At 38.8% G+C, this 14,096-nt stretch overlaps 1 protein-coding gene across 5 annotated transcripts in view; it reads right to left on the bottom strand.

The window, feature by feature from the left end:
- The window catches only part of LOC126106762 (glycogen synthase kinase-3 beta), a 323,063-nt gene that overhangs the window by 40,787 nt on the left and 268,180 nt on the right, over positions 1 to 14,096 (bottom strand). For all 5 annotated transcript variants that reach the window (XM_049913137.1, XM_049913139.1, XM_049913138.1 and 2 more), the window contains 3 exons: positions 13,381 to 13,491; positions 12,112 to 12,349; positions 11,192 to 11,385 (listed from right to left, as the gene is read on the bottom strand). In XM_049913137.1, coding sequence (XP_049769094.1) covers positions 11,192 to 11,385; positions 12,112 to 12,349; positions 13,381 to 13,491 — 543 coding nt within the window. The remainder of the gene's footprint in view (positions 1 to 11,191; positions 11,386 to 12,111; positions 12,350 to 13,380; positions 13,492 to 14,096) is intronic.

Below are 14,096 nucleotides of genomic sequence, written 5' to 3' on the forward strand. Positions count from 1 at the left end.
GCATTTTGTAGAGAAGATTTGCATGGATTATGTCATATGATATACAAACAACAACCAGGGGATCTAACTGTACAATACAACACATATTTAGATTTCCCGGTTGTTTGGATGTTCCATATGTGTTGATTGTACACTTGAAAATGGCTTTGAAGCTTAAACAAAAACAAATATACTGTCTTAGCAGAAATAGTGTTATCTTTCAAAATTTTAATTTAATTCAAATCACTGAAATGTAACTAATAGAGTCAATGCAGATGAAATCAATGAAGTGCAATGTGTGAAATGACATCAGTGACAGCCTTTCACCAATACAGAACCTATAACATGATAAATGTGTTGTGACAAACAAAAATTTGTGTCAGACCATGACTCACACCCAGATTTCCTGCCTTAACCATTGGGGGATCTGAGCACCTCTCCAAAACTAACTTTCATTGCCACCGATTTTATTACTTTCGAGGTTTACTGACAATATTTCATGTCATAGCACTTTCACCGATTTTTGCATAATTTAAAGACTGAACTCCGTTCATCGTAAGAATAAACCTCATGTAAATATTACACTATGTATTATTCTGCATTTCTGGAACCTTATTGGATTTCGTTTCATGTGGAGCAGAAGCCAATCTGTCTCGAGTACAGTCAAGTAAGATAATAAGGATACATCTTATGCTGTGTGTTACACGTAGATCGACTTGGCGATAATATGGGGTAGCAGCTTTACCGGCACAATTAACTTTGAGAGCACTGGCCAGCCACCTGGTCCAACTAACCTGCAGTGATGTGAACAGTAAAGACGTAAAAAGAAATGAGCAAAAAAATAGTATAGCCTCAAAGGTCATTTAATTTTCGAACAGAAAGAAATAATGGTAAACCTCAGGTGCTGCACTTCTTAGGTGATCTGATCTGAGCTAACATAGTACTGCAAATACGAGGGTTATTCCAAAAGTAAGGTCCGATTCGCCGTAACTATTGAAATTTGGCGCCAATGACAAAACACGCATGCGCGCCGACTCCCGGCAAGCCTTTCGCGTCAAACGCCGCCATTCGCTTTGTTACTGTTGCTGAGTGTAGTTCACAGTGTCACTTTACAATGTTTAAGACAATTGATCAGCCCGCCGATTGTGAAGTAAGGGCAGTGATACGGTTTTTGTCTGCAAGAAACAATTCAGCGGCGGAAATCCATCGGCAGATTACTGAAGTGTACGGTCCTAACATAATGAGCGACAGTAAAGTGCGCAAGTGGGTGCGAGCTTTTAATGAAGGACGGGATAATGTGCACGATGAACCACGGTGTGGCCGACCATCAGTGATTTCAGACGATTTGGTCAATGCGGTTGACACAAACATTCGTGAAGATCGCCGATTCACTATTACAGACGTAGACATGCATTTTCCGAATGTGAGTAGAACAACTTTGTACAGAATTGTGTCTGAACATTTGAAGTTTCACAAATTGTGTGCCTGTTGGGTTCCCAGGCTGCTTACTGAGCCCCAACGAATGAAAAGAATGGCTTTTGCTCTTGATTTTTTGGAGCGATATCATAAGGAAGGTGACAGTCTTTTAGACAATGTTGTCACAGGGGATGAGACACGGGTTTCTCACATCACTCCAGAGTCTAAACGTCAGTCAATGCAATGGCGTCACACGTCATCGCCAGTCAAGGTCAAGGCAAAGCAGACAATCTCAACACGTAAGGTTATGGCGACTGTGTTCTGGGATAGACGTGGAGTATTGTTAGTCGACTTTATGGAGAGAGGAACAACGATTAATAAAGCCACCTACTGCACTACCCTGACTAAACTTCGACGTGCAATCCAGAATAAGCGACGTGGTCTTTTGTCGTCTGGAATCTTGTTGTTGCATGACAATGCCAGACCCCACACTGCAAATGAAACGCAAGCTCTGATCAAGAAATTTGGATGGGAACAGATGGACCATCCTCCTTACAGTCCGGACCTGGCGCCAAGTGATTTCCACCTGTTCCGTTACTTAAAGGAGTTTCTCGGCGGCAAGCGCTTCGACACAGATGATGAAGTGAAAGAAGCAGTTAAGGACTGGTTATCGTCACAGGCGGCCGATTTCTATAACATGGGCATTCAAAAGCTTGTTGAACGATGTGACAAATGTTTAAATAAGTATGGAAGTTATGTAGAAAAATAGATAAAGATGTAAGGAATGTAAATAAAACAATTGTTTTGAAAAAACATTTTAGTTTTGATTTTTTTTTATAACCGGACTTTACTTTTGGAATAACCCTCGTAATACAAGAGTGATGAAAATTTCTGACTTTAACAAGGGTAACTTTTTCACATGAGCTGTGTGTGGTGTAAAAGCGCACTTCTGGGATTTCAGAATGCAGTTAAATATTGAAGCCGCTGAAGGTATTATAGTCATTCGCCTGGTGATCTCAGAATTTCTTCCAACGGACTCTGAAAAAAAGCAGTACCTTTCAGTACTGCTACGCTGATAACGATGAGATCAACAACAGAATCCCAAGGCGTCAGAAAGTCCACACTTATCACTCTGGCTCGTGCGAGACAAAATCTATCCTATAAAACAGAGGGCATATTCAAACAAAGAGTATTTGATTTTTCATTTTTCTCCAAACAATTGTGTAAAGTTTTCTTGACTTCAAAATTTTTAACAATTTTTTTTTTATAACATATTGATTGCTAAGAATGTGTATTTGCAATGGAAACCAGAATTCTGCATGTGCTATGTAATTAGAAACGAGAAGACTTGGATTTTTCTTTAAAAAAATGATGGTGAAGTATGAGTTAATTACCACATATTGATGAATATCATATTTAAATGATTCAGGTATTAAAAAAAAGTTATTGAGTTTTGAACCACTGCTCACTAGTCTGCGCGATCATCGACCAACGACACCACCGATTATGCCCAGCTTGCAACTAAAGCTGTGGCCGTTTTATTTATTATAGTGTATTCCACAACGAATTTCAAAGCTTTTTTTTCTCTTTAATGTTGTGAGAAATATTAAGAAAAAGTTGTTTCTAGCCATTAATGGTGTTCCGCACGCACGTTCTACTATGAAGCAGAAAGCAGTGTCATCCATTTTCGCGGTACATATGAACAGTGATACAATCGGAGAACAAGTAGGGCGTGCAGAGACTGAGTGTAGACGATTTTTTAAATAAAAATTACACATTATTAAGAAAAATATTTATGGCTGTTAATACATTAGAATGTCCAAGTTTCATTTACAGTGACGAAGTAATAAATATCTAATACATAAGTTGGACATACTTCCAAAAGCGGAAGAACACCAGTACACCAGAGCTACAGCTGATAACCAATCATCACATTTGTGTTTTTTTACATCAGGTTTATTCTTACTACGAATGGAGTATAGTGACATGGAAGCTAGCAAATGCTGCTGTAATGTGAATTACAAGTGGAAACATCAGTGACAATTAAGGTTTGATTCAGCCCTGAAGAAGCACTCAGATGGGTTGAGAGAATGTTTGTGTAAAGCAAACAATTCATGTTTGTTGTTGACCGACACATTTTCATTTGTAACTACAAAAACTGAGATATTGCTGTGCAGTATGAGTAATGTAACAGGGATAACTGTTAATTCCATCAACATAAAATATCTGAACAAGATTCACAGTTAAGAAACTTTATGCTCTCTTCAACTTTTTTAAAATGGAGCTTTTGTCCATGGGTACAAAAACAAAACAGCCCGTACCCTGGCACATTTTAGTCATAATGGGTTCTAATTACTGGTTAGCATCATTCTGAAACAGGTGGGACAGCCTTTGTCTCATCCTCTTTCAACCAGCAAATAACTTTGGGAAACCTATTTCCTAGGTGTGTCTCTCAACACTGATACCCTAAGGATGACAATTTGAGTGTAGTAAATGCTTATAATTGTGACAGCGTATGTGGCATTTAATCTGTACACTTTTACTACACAAGTAGTTTTTTGAAGCTGGATGCTGGATACTAAAAACCACAGAAGCAAGATAACCTGCAGATATGGTCCAGTGAGTACTTCCAATGCTCAGCAGTGGTACACCTTTGTTAACAAAGCAAGACAGCACCACACGCCAAACTGCAGATAATCAAATCGAGGGATGGAAAAAATTACACTTTGCAAACTTCCCTTACTTACTCTAATTTTCTGATGTTCTGTAGAACATTTTGGTAAAGACATTCGCTCCAGCAAGCACTGCAACCCGCAATATGATACTTCCATTTCAGTATACAAAAATACAAAGCAATTTAAACAAGTCAAATGCACATTACTAATTAATATCGGAGAAGATATTTCGTCACCAAACAACAAGGAAAATACAAGAACACACAGATGATTTACATGTACATTACAGTATAACTCTTTAAATGGATCCAGGCATTAACTCACCATCCTTAATTACTTACAATCCAGGTACATGTCATGATTATTCTGAAGTATGTACATAAAAAAACTGTCTTTTGGCTTTGCTGAGAGCAGACCTATTTTCAGAACAAATTATAGAATTTAGTTCCACCTCTTCAGTAAGATACTAATTATTCTTAAGCCACTTTCCATCCCCAAAGCAAGCCTGGCCACACAGTAATTACGATTTCAATAAAATAATAACCCACTGATGTTTTAGCTTTTCTTGCAAGTTTCCTTAAGACGTTACATTACCCTGAAAAATTACGCAGGTGTTTATCAGTCCTACACATTTCTGTCAGTTTCTGTCTATGCCAGATTATTTCTTATTATTATTTTAAAATTTTTCCTTGCCTATTTGTACACAAATAGTATTAGATGATTTTATTATGGGATCATAGGGCTACTTCTAAAACAAATAATACAGAAATTACGTTTGTTAAAGTAGACGGATAAGGTAAATTTGATTCTGATCACTATCAGTTTAAAAGTAAAATTAATTTTTTGCTTTGTGAAAATACGAAAGTCTCATAAAAACAATAAAAATACAACAGAGATCAACTTACCATAACACAAGAAACAACACAACAATTCCAAGATGAAATAACGTAACCGAACATGCCAACTGGTAAGAGCCACCTAAGCAAACCAGCACTTCAGCATACGAGAAGAGAAAATGATAGAACAATGAGAGCAAAAAACAAGTTACAGCAAAATCAGAAAACTAGAGAAAGTGGAAAAGATCTGGAACCATGGAACAAACTGAACAACTTAAACAACGAAGATAAAAAAAATCAATGATAACACAGAGTCAGAAGATCACTTGAAATTTACTGAAACTAAAGAAAATTTTGCAATAAGTAATTCTACAGATTTTCACCAGATATTCTGAAATAAATTAAAAGGCTGTATGCAAAATATTCTCATGAACTGTTACAGTGCCCAAGATTACAGCCATAAATCGGAATTCTTAGATTTTAGCAATGTGAGTTATGATAGATCGCTTCTCACCACTAAGAGGAACTGCTGAGCAGCAGATAGACCCATTTAAAAGTGGATAGTTAGATTTTCTTCTTTTAGCTTTCACACAAAGCAGCCCCCCCCCCCCCCCCACACACACACACACAAACACACATACTGGAGTGGTAACAATGACTGCTGATGTGGGTAGTTGTGGCAGATGGATGGGGTGAGGAGGAGGGGATAGTGGAGTACGAGGAGGTGTCTCGTTGAAGCCTTCACACATAGAAATCACTGTCCAGAATCAGGTCCCCTGCACCTTACTGTCCGCAACGATTTGACCAGTACTGTCATGTCCAGAAATGAGAAATGTCCTTTGCAATATCCTCCAACAATGGTGTTTCACAATTCATCCAGCCTACACAGTGTCACTGTCTGTCCTTATCCCCACCCCTGGTTCTAACCCCTTACACCATAACTTATCCTCCAACAATCACCTAGTCCAGTCCTGTCGAAGGCATTTCCTACCCCATCAAAGGTAGGGTCACCTCAGAAAGCAGCAACGTGACCTACAAACTAAGCTGCAAACACTGTGCTGAATTCTAATGTGGATGTGACCATTAACGAGCTGTCCCTCTCCACGAATGGCCACCACCAAACTGCGGCCGATAATAAACTGGATGACACAACTGCCGAGTGTGCCACACGGCGCTGTGTGCTTGACTTCAGTGACTACTTCACAGCTCATACCACCTGAATTCTATGCAACTGCTTGACAATTCATACAGTGAACAGTTTTTCAAAATACAGGTGTTAAAAATATGAAAAAAAACTGAATGAAATGTCCAATGGTCTACTGCAGCTGTATTTGTTTAGGTCACTTATAAAACCATACAACCAATTTCACAACTTGGAAGTTCCATCTGCTGATACGAATGTAAGTGGTATGTCATAGGCTACAGAATGCCACAGAGTAACAACTGGTGCAGCTAGGTTACACTTTTAGCCCCCCCCCCCCCACTCCCCCTTGCAAATGATAAAAAGCCATCGCCAATTGATAAAAGGACTATCATCGAAGACGAATATCACATTTGCGTTAAGTCACGTCTGCAGTGACATCATCTCAATACCCAGACGGCAGCCACAGCATATGTTTCAACAACACACAGGGCGCTCTTAGCTTATTTTGTCAGCTGCTGTGTTGGTGGCAATAGACATGAGCGTGCCACCTTTTGTCACTACAGGGCGCAGTACTTGCCGGAATAACATCAATGAAGGGGCACTTTGTTGCTCGATACAGGCCGACAAGAGCATATTTTAACAGGAAAGTGTACAGTTCGAGACTTGACACAGATGTGACATTCGTCACCGACTATGATCTTTTTATCAATTGATGCTTGTTTTTTATTGTTTTGAGGGGGGCTAAAAACTTAACCCAGCCTTGCCAATTGTTACTCTGTGGCACTCTGTAACCTATGACATAGCATTTATATTTGCACCATAAGATGGAACTTTAAAGTTGTGAAACCGGTTATATGGGTTTATAAGTGACCTGAAAAAATGCACCTACAGCAGACCATTGGACATTTCCTTCAGTTTCATTTTAATAGTTGTAACATCTGTATTTTAAAAACTGTTCACTGTATAAATTGTCATAAAATCATGTGTAACTATTTTAGCTGTGATTGCACCACTTTTAAAATTATCTGCATTTGTATTCTTTCCACTGACAAACTTTTCTGAATTGCAAAGGTGGGAACTATCCCTGCTACATAACCTTCACTCTTGTAATCTCGGACTTTGGTACCCTTATCCTACACTGACCTCCATCATTTTCCTGCTAACACGCCAGCCTCATACTTGCCTCCTATCCCCGTCTTCCTCTCTTCTCCAATTTTCTCCCCCCCCCCCCCCTCCAAATCACAGCCTCCTGATACAGCACCTGTCAACCCACCATCCTGTCCCTGCACACTGCAGCATGTCCTCCACACTTACCATGTTATCTTCTCCCCATCCCATGCCTATTCTTTAACACCACTACCCACCCAAGCACCTGGAAATGACTGCAGTCATGTGTGCAAGTTGTGCTTGTATGAAAGCCCGTGTGTGTGTGTGTGTGTGTGTGTGTGTGTGTGTGTGTGTGTGTGTGTGTGTGTGTGAGAGAGAGAGAGAGAGAGAGAGAGAGAGAGAGAGAGAGAGAGAGAGAGAACATGCACCCATGCATCTTATAAGGAGTTTGCCCAACAGCTTTAAAAAACCAAATAGTCTATTTTTAAACGTGTCTGCCTGTCGCTGAGTGCCTCCTCCAGTTGTAATAGCAGTCTATCCTAATTCGAACTGTTATTCCATCTCAGATTGTCCATTGTTTATTTCTTAGATTTTTGTGAGGATCAAGGGAATATACCATCAACCGTGAAAGAAATCAGACAAGCAATTAAAACTCTGAAAAATAACAAGGCCAGTATGGAAAACTCCATAACAACTGGAATTCTGAAATCACAAAGATTATAAAACATCTGCAACTTATTTACAGAAGATTTTGGAAGAATAGAATGTCATCTTAATACATCTTCTTCACAAGAAAGGTGATAAAAAGAGACATCAATACTACAGAGGAGCCTCTCTCTTACTGGCTGGCTATAAAGTATCTTACATGGGGAAGAGAAAAAAAATTCCAAGTAGACTATTCAATTATTATAATCTGTCACTTACTACCGAAATCTAACGACACAGCTGTAACATTTAAGGATTCTAAAAAGACGCCTGACTCTTAACGGAGAACTCCGGACAAAGTAATTCAAGGATTTTGTATTTGAACTGAACTGGGAACTCCAATCTGTGAAATGCTTACAGTCTTTAAAGTGTAGTTCATGAGGAATATCTTTAAGAGCTTTAAAATAAATACACTTTTAACAATAAATGATGGCTTATCTCTAGTCCTTTTCAAATGTGTATTAGAAGAAATAGTACAGATCTGGAATGAAAATGTGATAGATTATTGAATGTACTGAACAAAACTGGTGTGAGTGAAACAGTGAACTGCCTGGCATTTGCCGATGATTTTGCTATACTTTCTTAAAATCCAGCAGATGAAGAAATTGGGCACTCAATGATGACTTTTCCAAATCACTCTGCTAGGACACTGCTGTACCATCTAGACCGTATGGCCTGCCAAATACCCACAAAGAATGCACGTGACTAATAGTGAGCAACATTACGGCACCGACATATCCCCTGGCTAAGCGTGTGATTTATCTGGTGGGCTCTCGCATCTGCAAGTGTACACATATACACACACGTACCAAGCTTGGCTGACGGAGCTAAGGCTGCAGGAGTCCAACATTCCAACATTACGGGCCACTCTGATGTCGTCCAACTTCTCATTTGAGTCCCCTGTGAAGACTTCGTAAAATTAATCGACTAGTTCAGCCCTAAGCCGACACAGCTTTTTTTACACACATTCTGACATCGACCTATTTTTTTTTTCCAACAGAATATACTACGAGCAAAGCGATGGCATAGCCACGGGCAGGCCCCTTCAGTCAGTTGTAGCAAAGTTGTTCACAGTGTTCAAGAGCAGCGAGCATTGCAAATTGCTTAGATAGACTGGCGTGTTTCTTTCCGTATGTCGACACTTTTGTCATCTGGCCACATCGCCTAGAAAAACTATAGAAATTCTTAGAATATTTGGGTTCTTTCCACGAAAACATTCAGTTTTCCATGGCAATCTTCCTTTCCTTGACGTTCTAGCTCAGCACAGGCTCAACAGCTAACTTGCTCGCTATGTACACTGTAAGCCAAAGCGTGCAGATTTATACCTCACGCCTCTAGCTGCCATCATTCCTCGTAGAACAACAGCGTGCACTGGGCACACTTAAGTCTGATGGCAAATATTTGGCACATGGAATCCATCTTCCACAAGAATGGAAGTGCAACCAACAGATTCGGATGGCCCTGTGAAGCAGGACCTCTAAGAATGAGGTAGAGGCAGAAGAAAATGAGAAGACCGCTTTCGCACCATTTGTTGCCAACATATCTTCAAAAAATGGGAAGACTAATGCAAAATCATCACACAAAGCCAATTTTCCACTTGCCAGTCAAAATACGAACTTTATTAGTGACAGTGAAAGATGACACGAGTAAAAAAAGTGATGTACTGTGTTCCATGTGTATGCAGAAGAACGTATACTGGACAAACAATCCACAGAACTGAAGACTGATATACAGAATACGAGTGCCAGACCTGCTTACTGTAGCCCCGTTAGTCTACAATAGCAGAACACTGCATTGAAAATTGCTACCACTGATAAATTTTGGGACTGCATTGGCAAAGAAGCAACTGAAATATGTCTGACAATTTGACTGATAAAGACAGAGGCTTCCATCTGAACAAGGCATTTGAGCCAATACTAAGCCCCATCACAGCAAAATGTGACATCCAGACATGATGTGTGACAGGGACAATGGACAGGAGGAAACAGACATCCCCCCCCCCCCTCACCACCACCACCACCACCACCACCACCACAGCATTGGGCTGGCGAGGCCGGAACTCTGGACCAGCAAGTATAAATACTGCCAGCACGTAGCACCACCTGACAATGTTGGAACAATTGTTAGCTGAAATATTGTGGATTTTCAACAACTGGATCTGGCACTACACCTGAGAGCCTTGGAAGTATGGTAGAGTGTCTCTCTGTTCTTTATTTTAGGACTATGGTTCTGTGCCTTGTGAAGGTACATAATAAATTTTAATGTTCATATGCATTTACAAATAAGAGGTATACAGACCTTGTTAAAATCAAGTGGGATCTCTTGCAGATTCAAACCTACACAAAATGACACGACACAACACGACATGACACCAAATACTGGATGAAATTTTAAGGATCAAGTAAGCTAACAGTCAGGCACATCAGTGTACTGCTGAAGTATGTTAATTTGGTAAATTGTGAAGTAAGTTCCAGCCTACATTTAGTGTATTGCAATCCCTACTCTTGTTCTGGTGTAGAGATGTTGATACAGACCCCAAAATGAGGATAATTTTTTTTAAATTAAACATGTGACTCAAGAGCTATAAAAATATCATGCATTTGTAACAAAATAAACTGCCTGCACATTTCAGTAAATTATCTTGTCTCTCTGGCCATTAAACTTTTTCCAGAATGCCTGAGTACTCTGTCTACTGCTTGGTTTATAATTAATTCCACCTTCCAGAAAAACTTATCAGCCTGTTGAGGGCTTCCAATACTGAGCAAATCCAAATTTACCACAGGCCATATGCTAGACGCTAAACACTACTTAATGAATGAGAATGGGGGTATCTTACAACAATGTAACAAAAATCTTTTAGTAATTAGTAGGCAACATTGAGCCACCAAGAACAAAACGAGTCCAACAGGGCCTGAAAAAAAATTGCAATTTGAACAAGAGTTGACAGATGCTGACTGGGAAACAACAAATTGAAATATTTTCTGAAACTAGCAAACCTATTCCTCTAAACTGCAATTACCCCTCTTCCATCTCTCAGTTTTCCTACACTGACCATAGTTTTAACATACAAGACTGCTATTTCCCACAAATGAAAAGTAAATGCGGTCCAAAGTTTGGTGTCAGTTTACATATTGTTTATTATCATCATCTAAGAACACAACATAATCACCAGCCAAGAAAGTAGAAATATTTAACTACACATAAAGAAGCACTGTGCTAACATCTCAGATTAAATTCAGTAAACGTAAACTGAACAGTGCAGATGAAATTATTTAAAAGTGACATCTCCAGTAACTGCTGTAATTACAGAGCTCACTTTCTAGGCTTACCTTCTGCCACGGGTGAGACTTTATCTGCGGAAATTTGAACTCTGTGTAGTTAGGGTTCATCTCACGTATCTGTTCACGTGTCGGTGTTCCGAGCACCTTTATGATTTCAACCAACTGGTCGACGCCAGAATCACCTGGGAATATGGGCTGACCCAGGAGCAATTCTGCTAACACGCATCCAGCACTCCATACATCTGCAAAGAATCCACACACACTTACTGTTTGGATGCTTAGTTAGGCAAACGTACACGACAGCCAGTAGGAGGTAAAATATAATTTCTTATACTGCAAAATTTACATGTAGTTATATATATAATTAATTCTTTTCAAGACTGTACACTTTATTTTACCAAGCAGATTATTATCTAAGGGCCTGACACACACTGCACTCACGAGCGGCAGACAGTATCTTACAAGTTAAAGAAGATTAGTTTCCCCTTTTAGAATGATATTTGTAAATGTTACTGTTATTTTCCAGCTAAAATTAATTTTTAAGAAACCACTGTTCCCTCCCATATCTGTGTAGATGAATTGTGAGCCAAATGCTAAATCTACATTTCACGTCCAACTGATTGCTTCCTCCTGCGCAATATTTTAATTTCTGTTACATTATTTACTAGTGTAATGAATGATATTACATGAATAACATGAAGACACCCATTTTTATAACCATGTTTAACATTATAAATAACAAAATTACTAACTAAATTTGTATCAAACTCGACATGTGAGAATACAGGACTCTCACAAAAGGTTAAAAAGAAAGTGCACGAAATTGTATCACATGATGAAAGAAATATTTTATATATAATACCTAAATTGAGCTGTTTTAGCCATATAAATGTGTACTTAAAATCAATTCACTGTTACGAATAAAACAATTTTGAACACTGGAATAAAATGATTTTTACAAAACATACCTATTTTGGTGGTGTAGTCAATGGCCCCAAATATGAGCTCCGGAGCACGGTAATAGCGTGAGCAGATGTACGACACATTTGGCTCACCCTTTACCAGATTCTTGGCACTGCCAAAGTCACACAGTTTGAGAACACCTGTCTCCGGGTCCAGCAACAAGTTCTGAGGTTTTATATCCCGATGGCAGATGCCTAATGAGTGAATGTACGCCAAGCTTCGAAACAGTTGGTACATGTACAACTGCAATGAGAAAGAAAGAAATACTGAAGTCTTGTATAGAACATTAATTTCAAAAAAAGCAGGATATGACCGACTAGAACAAATGGTGAATGGAGTGAGATGGTGAGGGAAACAATGGAAGAGAACTTCATGCAGAAGATCTCAGAAAAGTCAAGAGTGTGGTAAGGACACGTAAAGACAATGGGAGTTGACGAGATACTGGGGCAAACTTGTGAAATAACACGAGGAAAGAAACCAAGAGGGAGAGAGATCGTTAAGAGTGAAGGGATCTGTGGACAAGAGAGGAGAAGACTGGGATAGATGGAGAGGCTTATGTTCGAAGCAGACACAGTCACGGACTTTACACTGTAGAAGATGATGAATAACTGGAAATAAACCATTTATTTTAAAATTTTAGTGTATTTGTGATATTCATACTTCAATGTATTTATGCACGTATGTCCTTTCCTTGTGTCGTGGGGAGTCGACTGGAATCTTTGACAATGTAATACTGTGTTTTTCGTTTGAGGCAGATGACACGATCTACGTGAGCAACTGTGAAAAGATCTATTTTCTTTCATGCCTTATTATAAACCATTTATCAAACAATAGAAAAACTCAGGATGGAATGTAACAATATCATGAAAAGGATAATAGCAGGAACTATCTTTTTCATAACAGTGTTATAAACCACTTATTCAATACTACTAAAAAATAAAATACATAGTAAGATTAAAATTGTGTAGGCTAATGCCAAATCAAGTCCAACGTTGTGCGACTGTCACCACAGTGATTTGTACTTAACCAGAGCTCTGCATCTTCGCTCAGCTCCTCCACGTGGGAGATTCTTGATCAGTATTATACTTTAAACAATAGACAATGTTCTAACATTTCCTCACTTTTGTTTAATATGTATGTTGAATAAATCCTCACAGAATAACTACTTATGCCTATTTTCCCCTACTCATGTGAACCCCTTTTTGTTTTAAAGTCATTTTTCTAATTCAAACACATTCAAATATATTGCAACACAGTTTAACAATGGCACTTACCTTAATAAAACTAGTAGGTATAGTTTGCTTAGATTTACTGTAATGCCTTGCAACTTTGTACACAGTCTCTGGTATATACTCCAGTACAAGATTCAAGTAAACTTCATCTTTCTGAAACACAAAGAATAAACAAACCTTAAGAAAGATTATGTATATCCTACTCTCTAAAAGTAGTCATTCACTAGGTCTTTCCTGTGCATGTGCAAATGCAAGAAATACATCTATAACCACATTTCTTGTACACTATATTTGCTCCACAGATCGTGGGCATCAGGAAAGGATAACCTGTTCAACGTACTGAGAAACAAAAATCTGTCTAAACTAAAATACCCTAAAGGTGAATGGAACTGTAGTAAATGTTGTTATGAAACATTCCGGAAGATTAAATGAGCCATCCAGGCACATCCTAAGAGTTCAATCTGCCACTACCTATTATCCTATTATCCTATTATTATTATTATTATTATTACTCTTAACAGATTAAACTGTTGGAAAAAGTCAATTCTACTCCAGATAACTCCCAGCTTCCTCAGAAGCAGACCTGGTGACTGATGCGATTTTACAGTACTTTAGAAATAATATGGACGGACTGCAACAGTACTAGTCTCTTATTTCAACATCTTTACTACAACCTGGGAATCTAGCCACAGCACTCTTCCAGTTACGTTGTATTAAACCAAGGGCATCAATGATGATGATGATACCAATTACATTGA

The sequence above is a fragment of the Schistocerca cancellata genome, chromosome 10 (genome assembly GCF_023864275.1).
Source record: "Schistocerca cancellata isolate TAMUIC-IGC-003103 chromosome 10, iqSchCanc2.1, whole genome shotgun sequence".
In the NCBI taxonomy this organism is placed as follows: domain Eukaryota; kingdom Metazoa; phylum Arthropoda; class Insecta; order Orthoptera; family Acrididae; genus Schistocerca; species Schistocerca cancellata.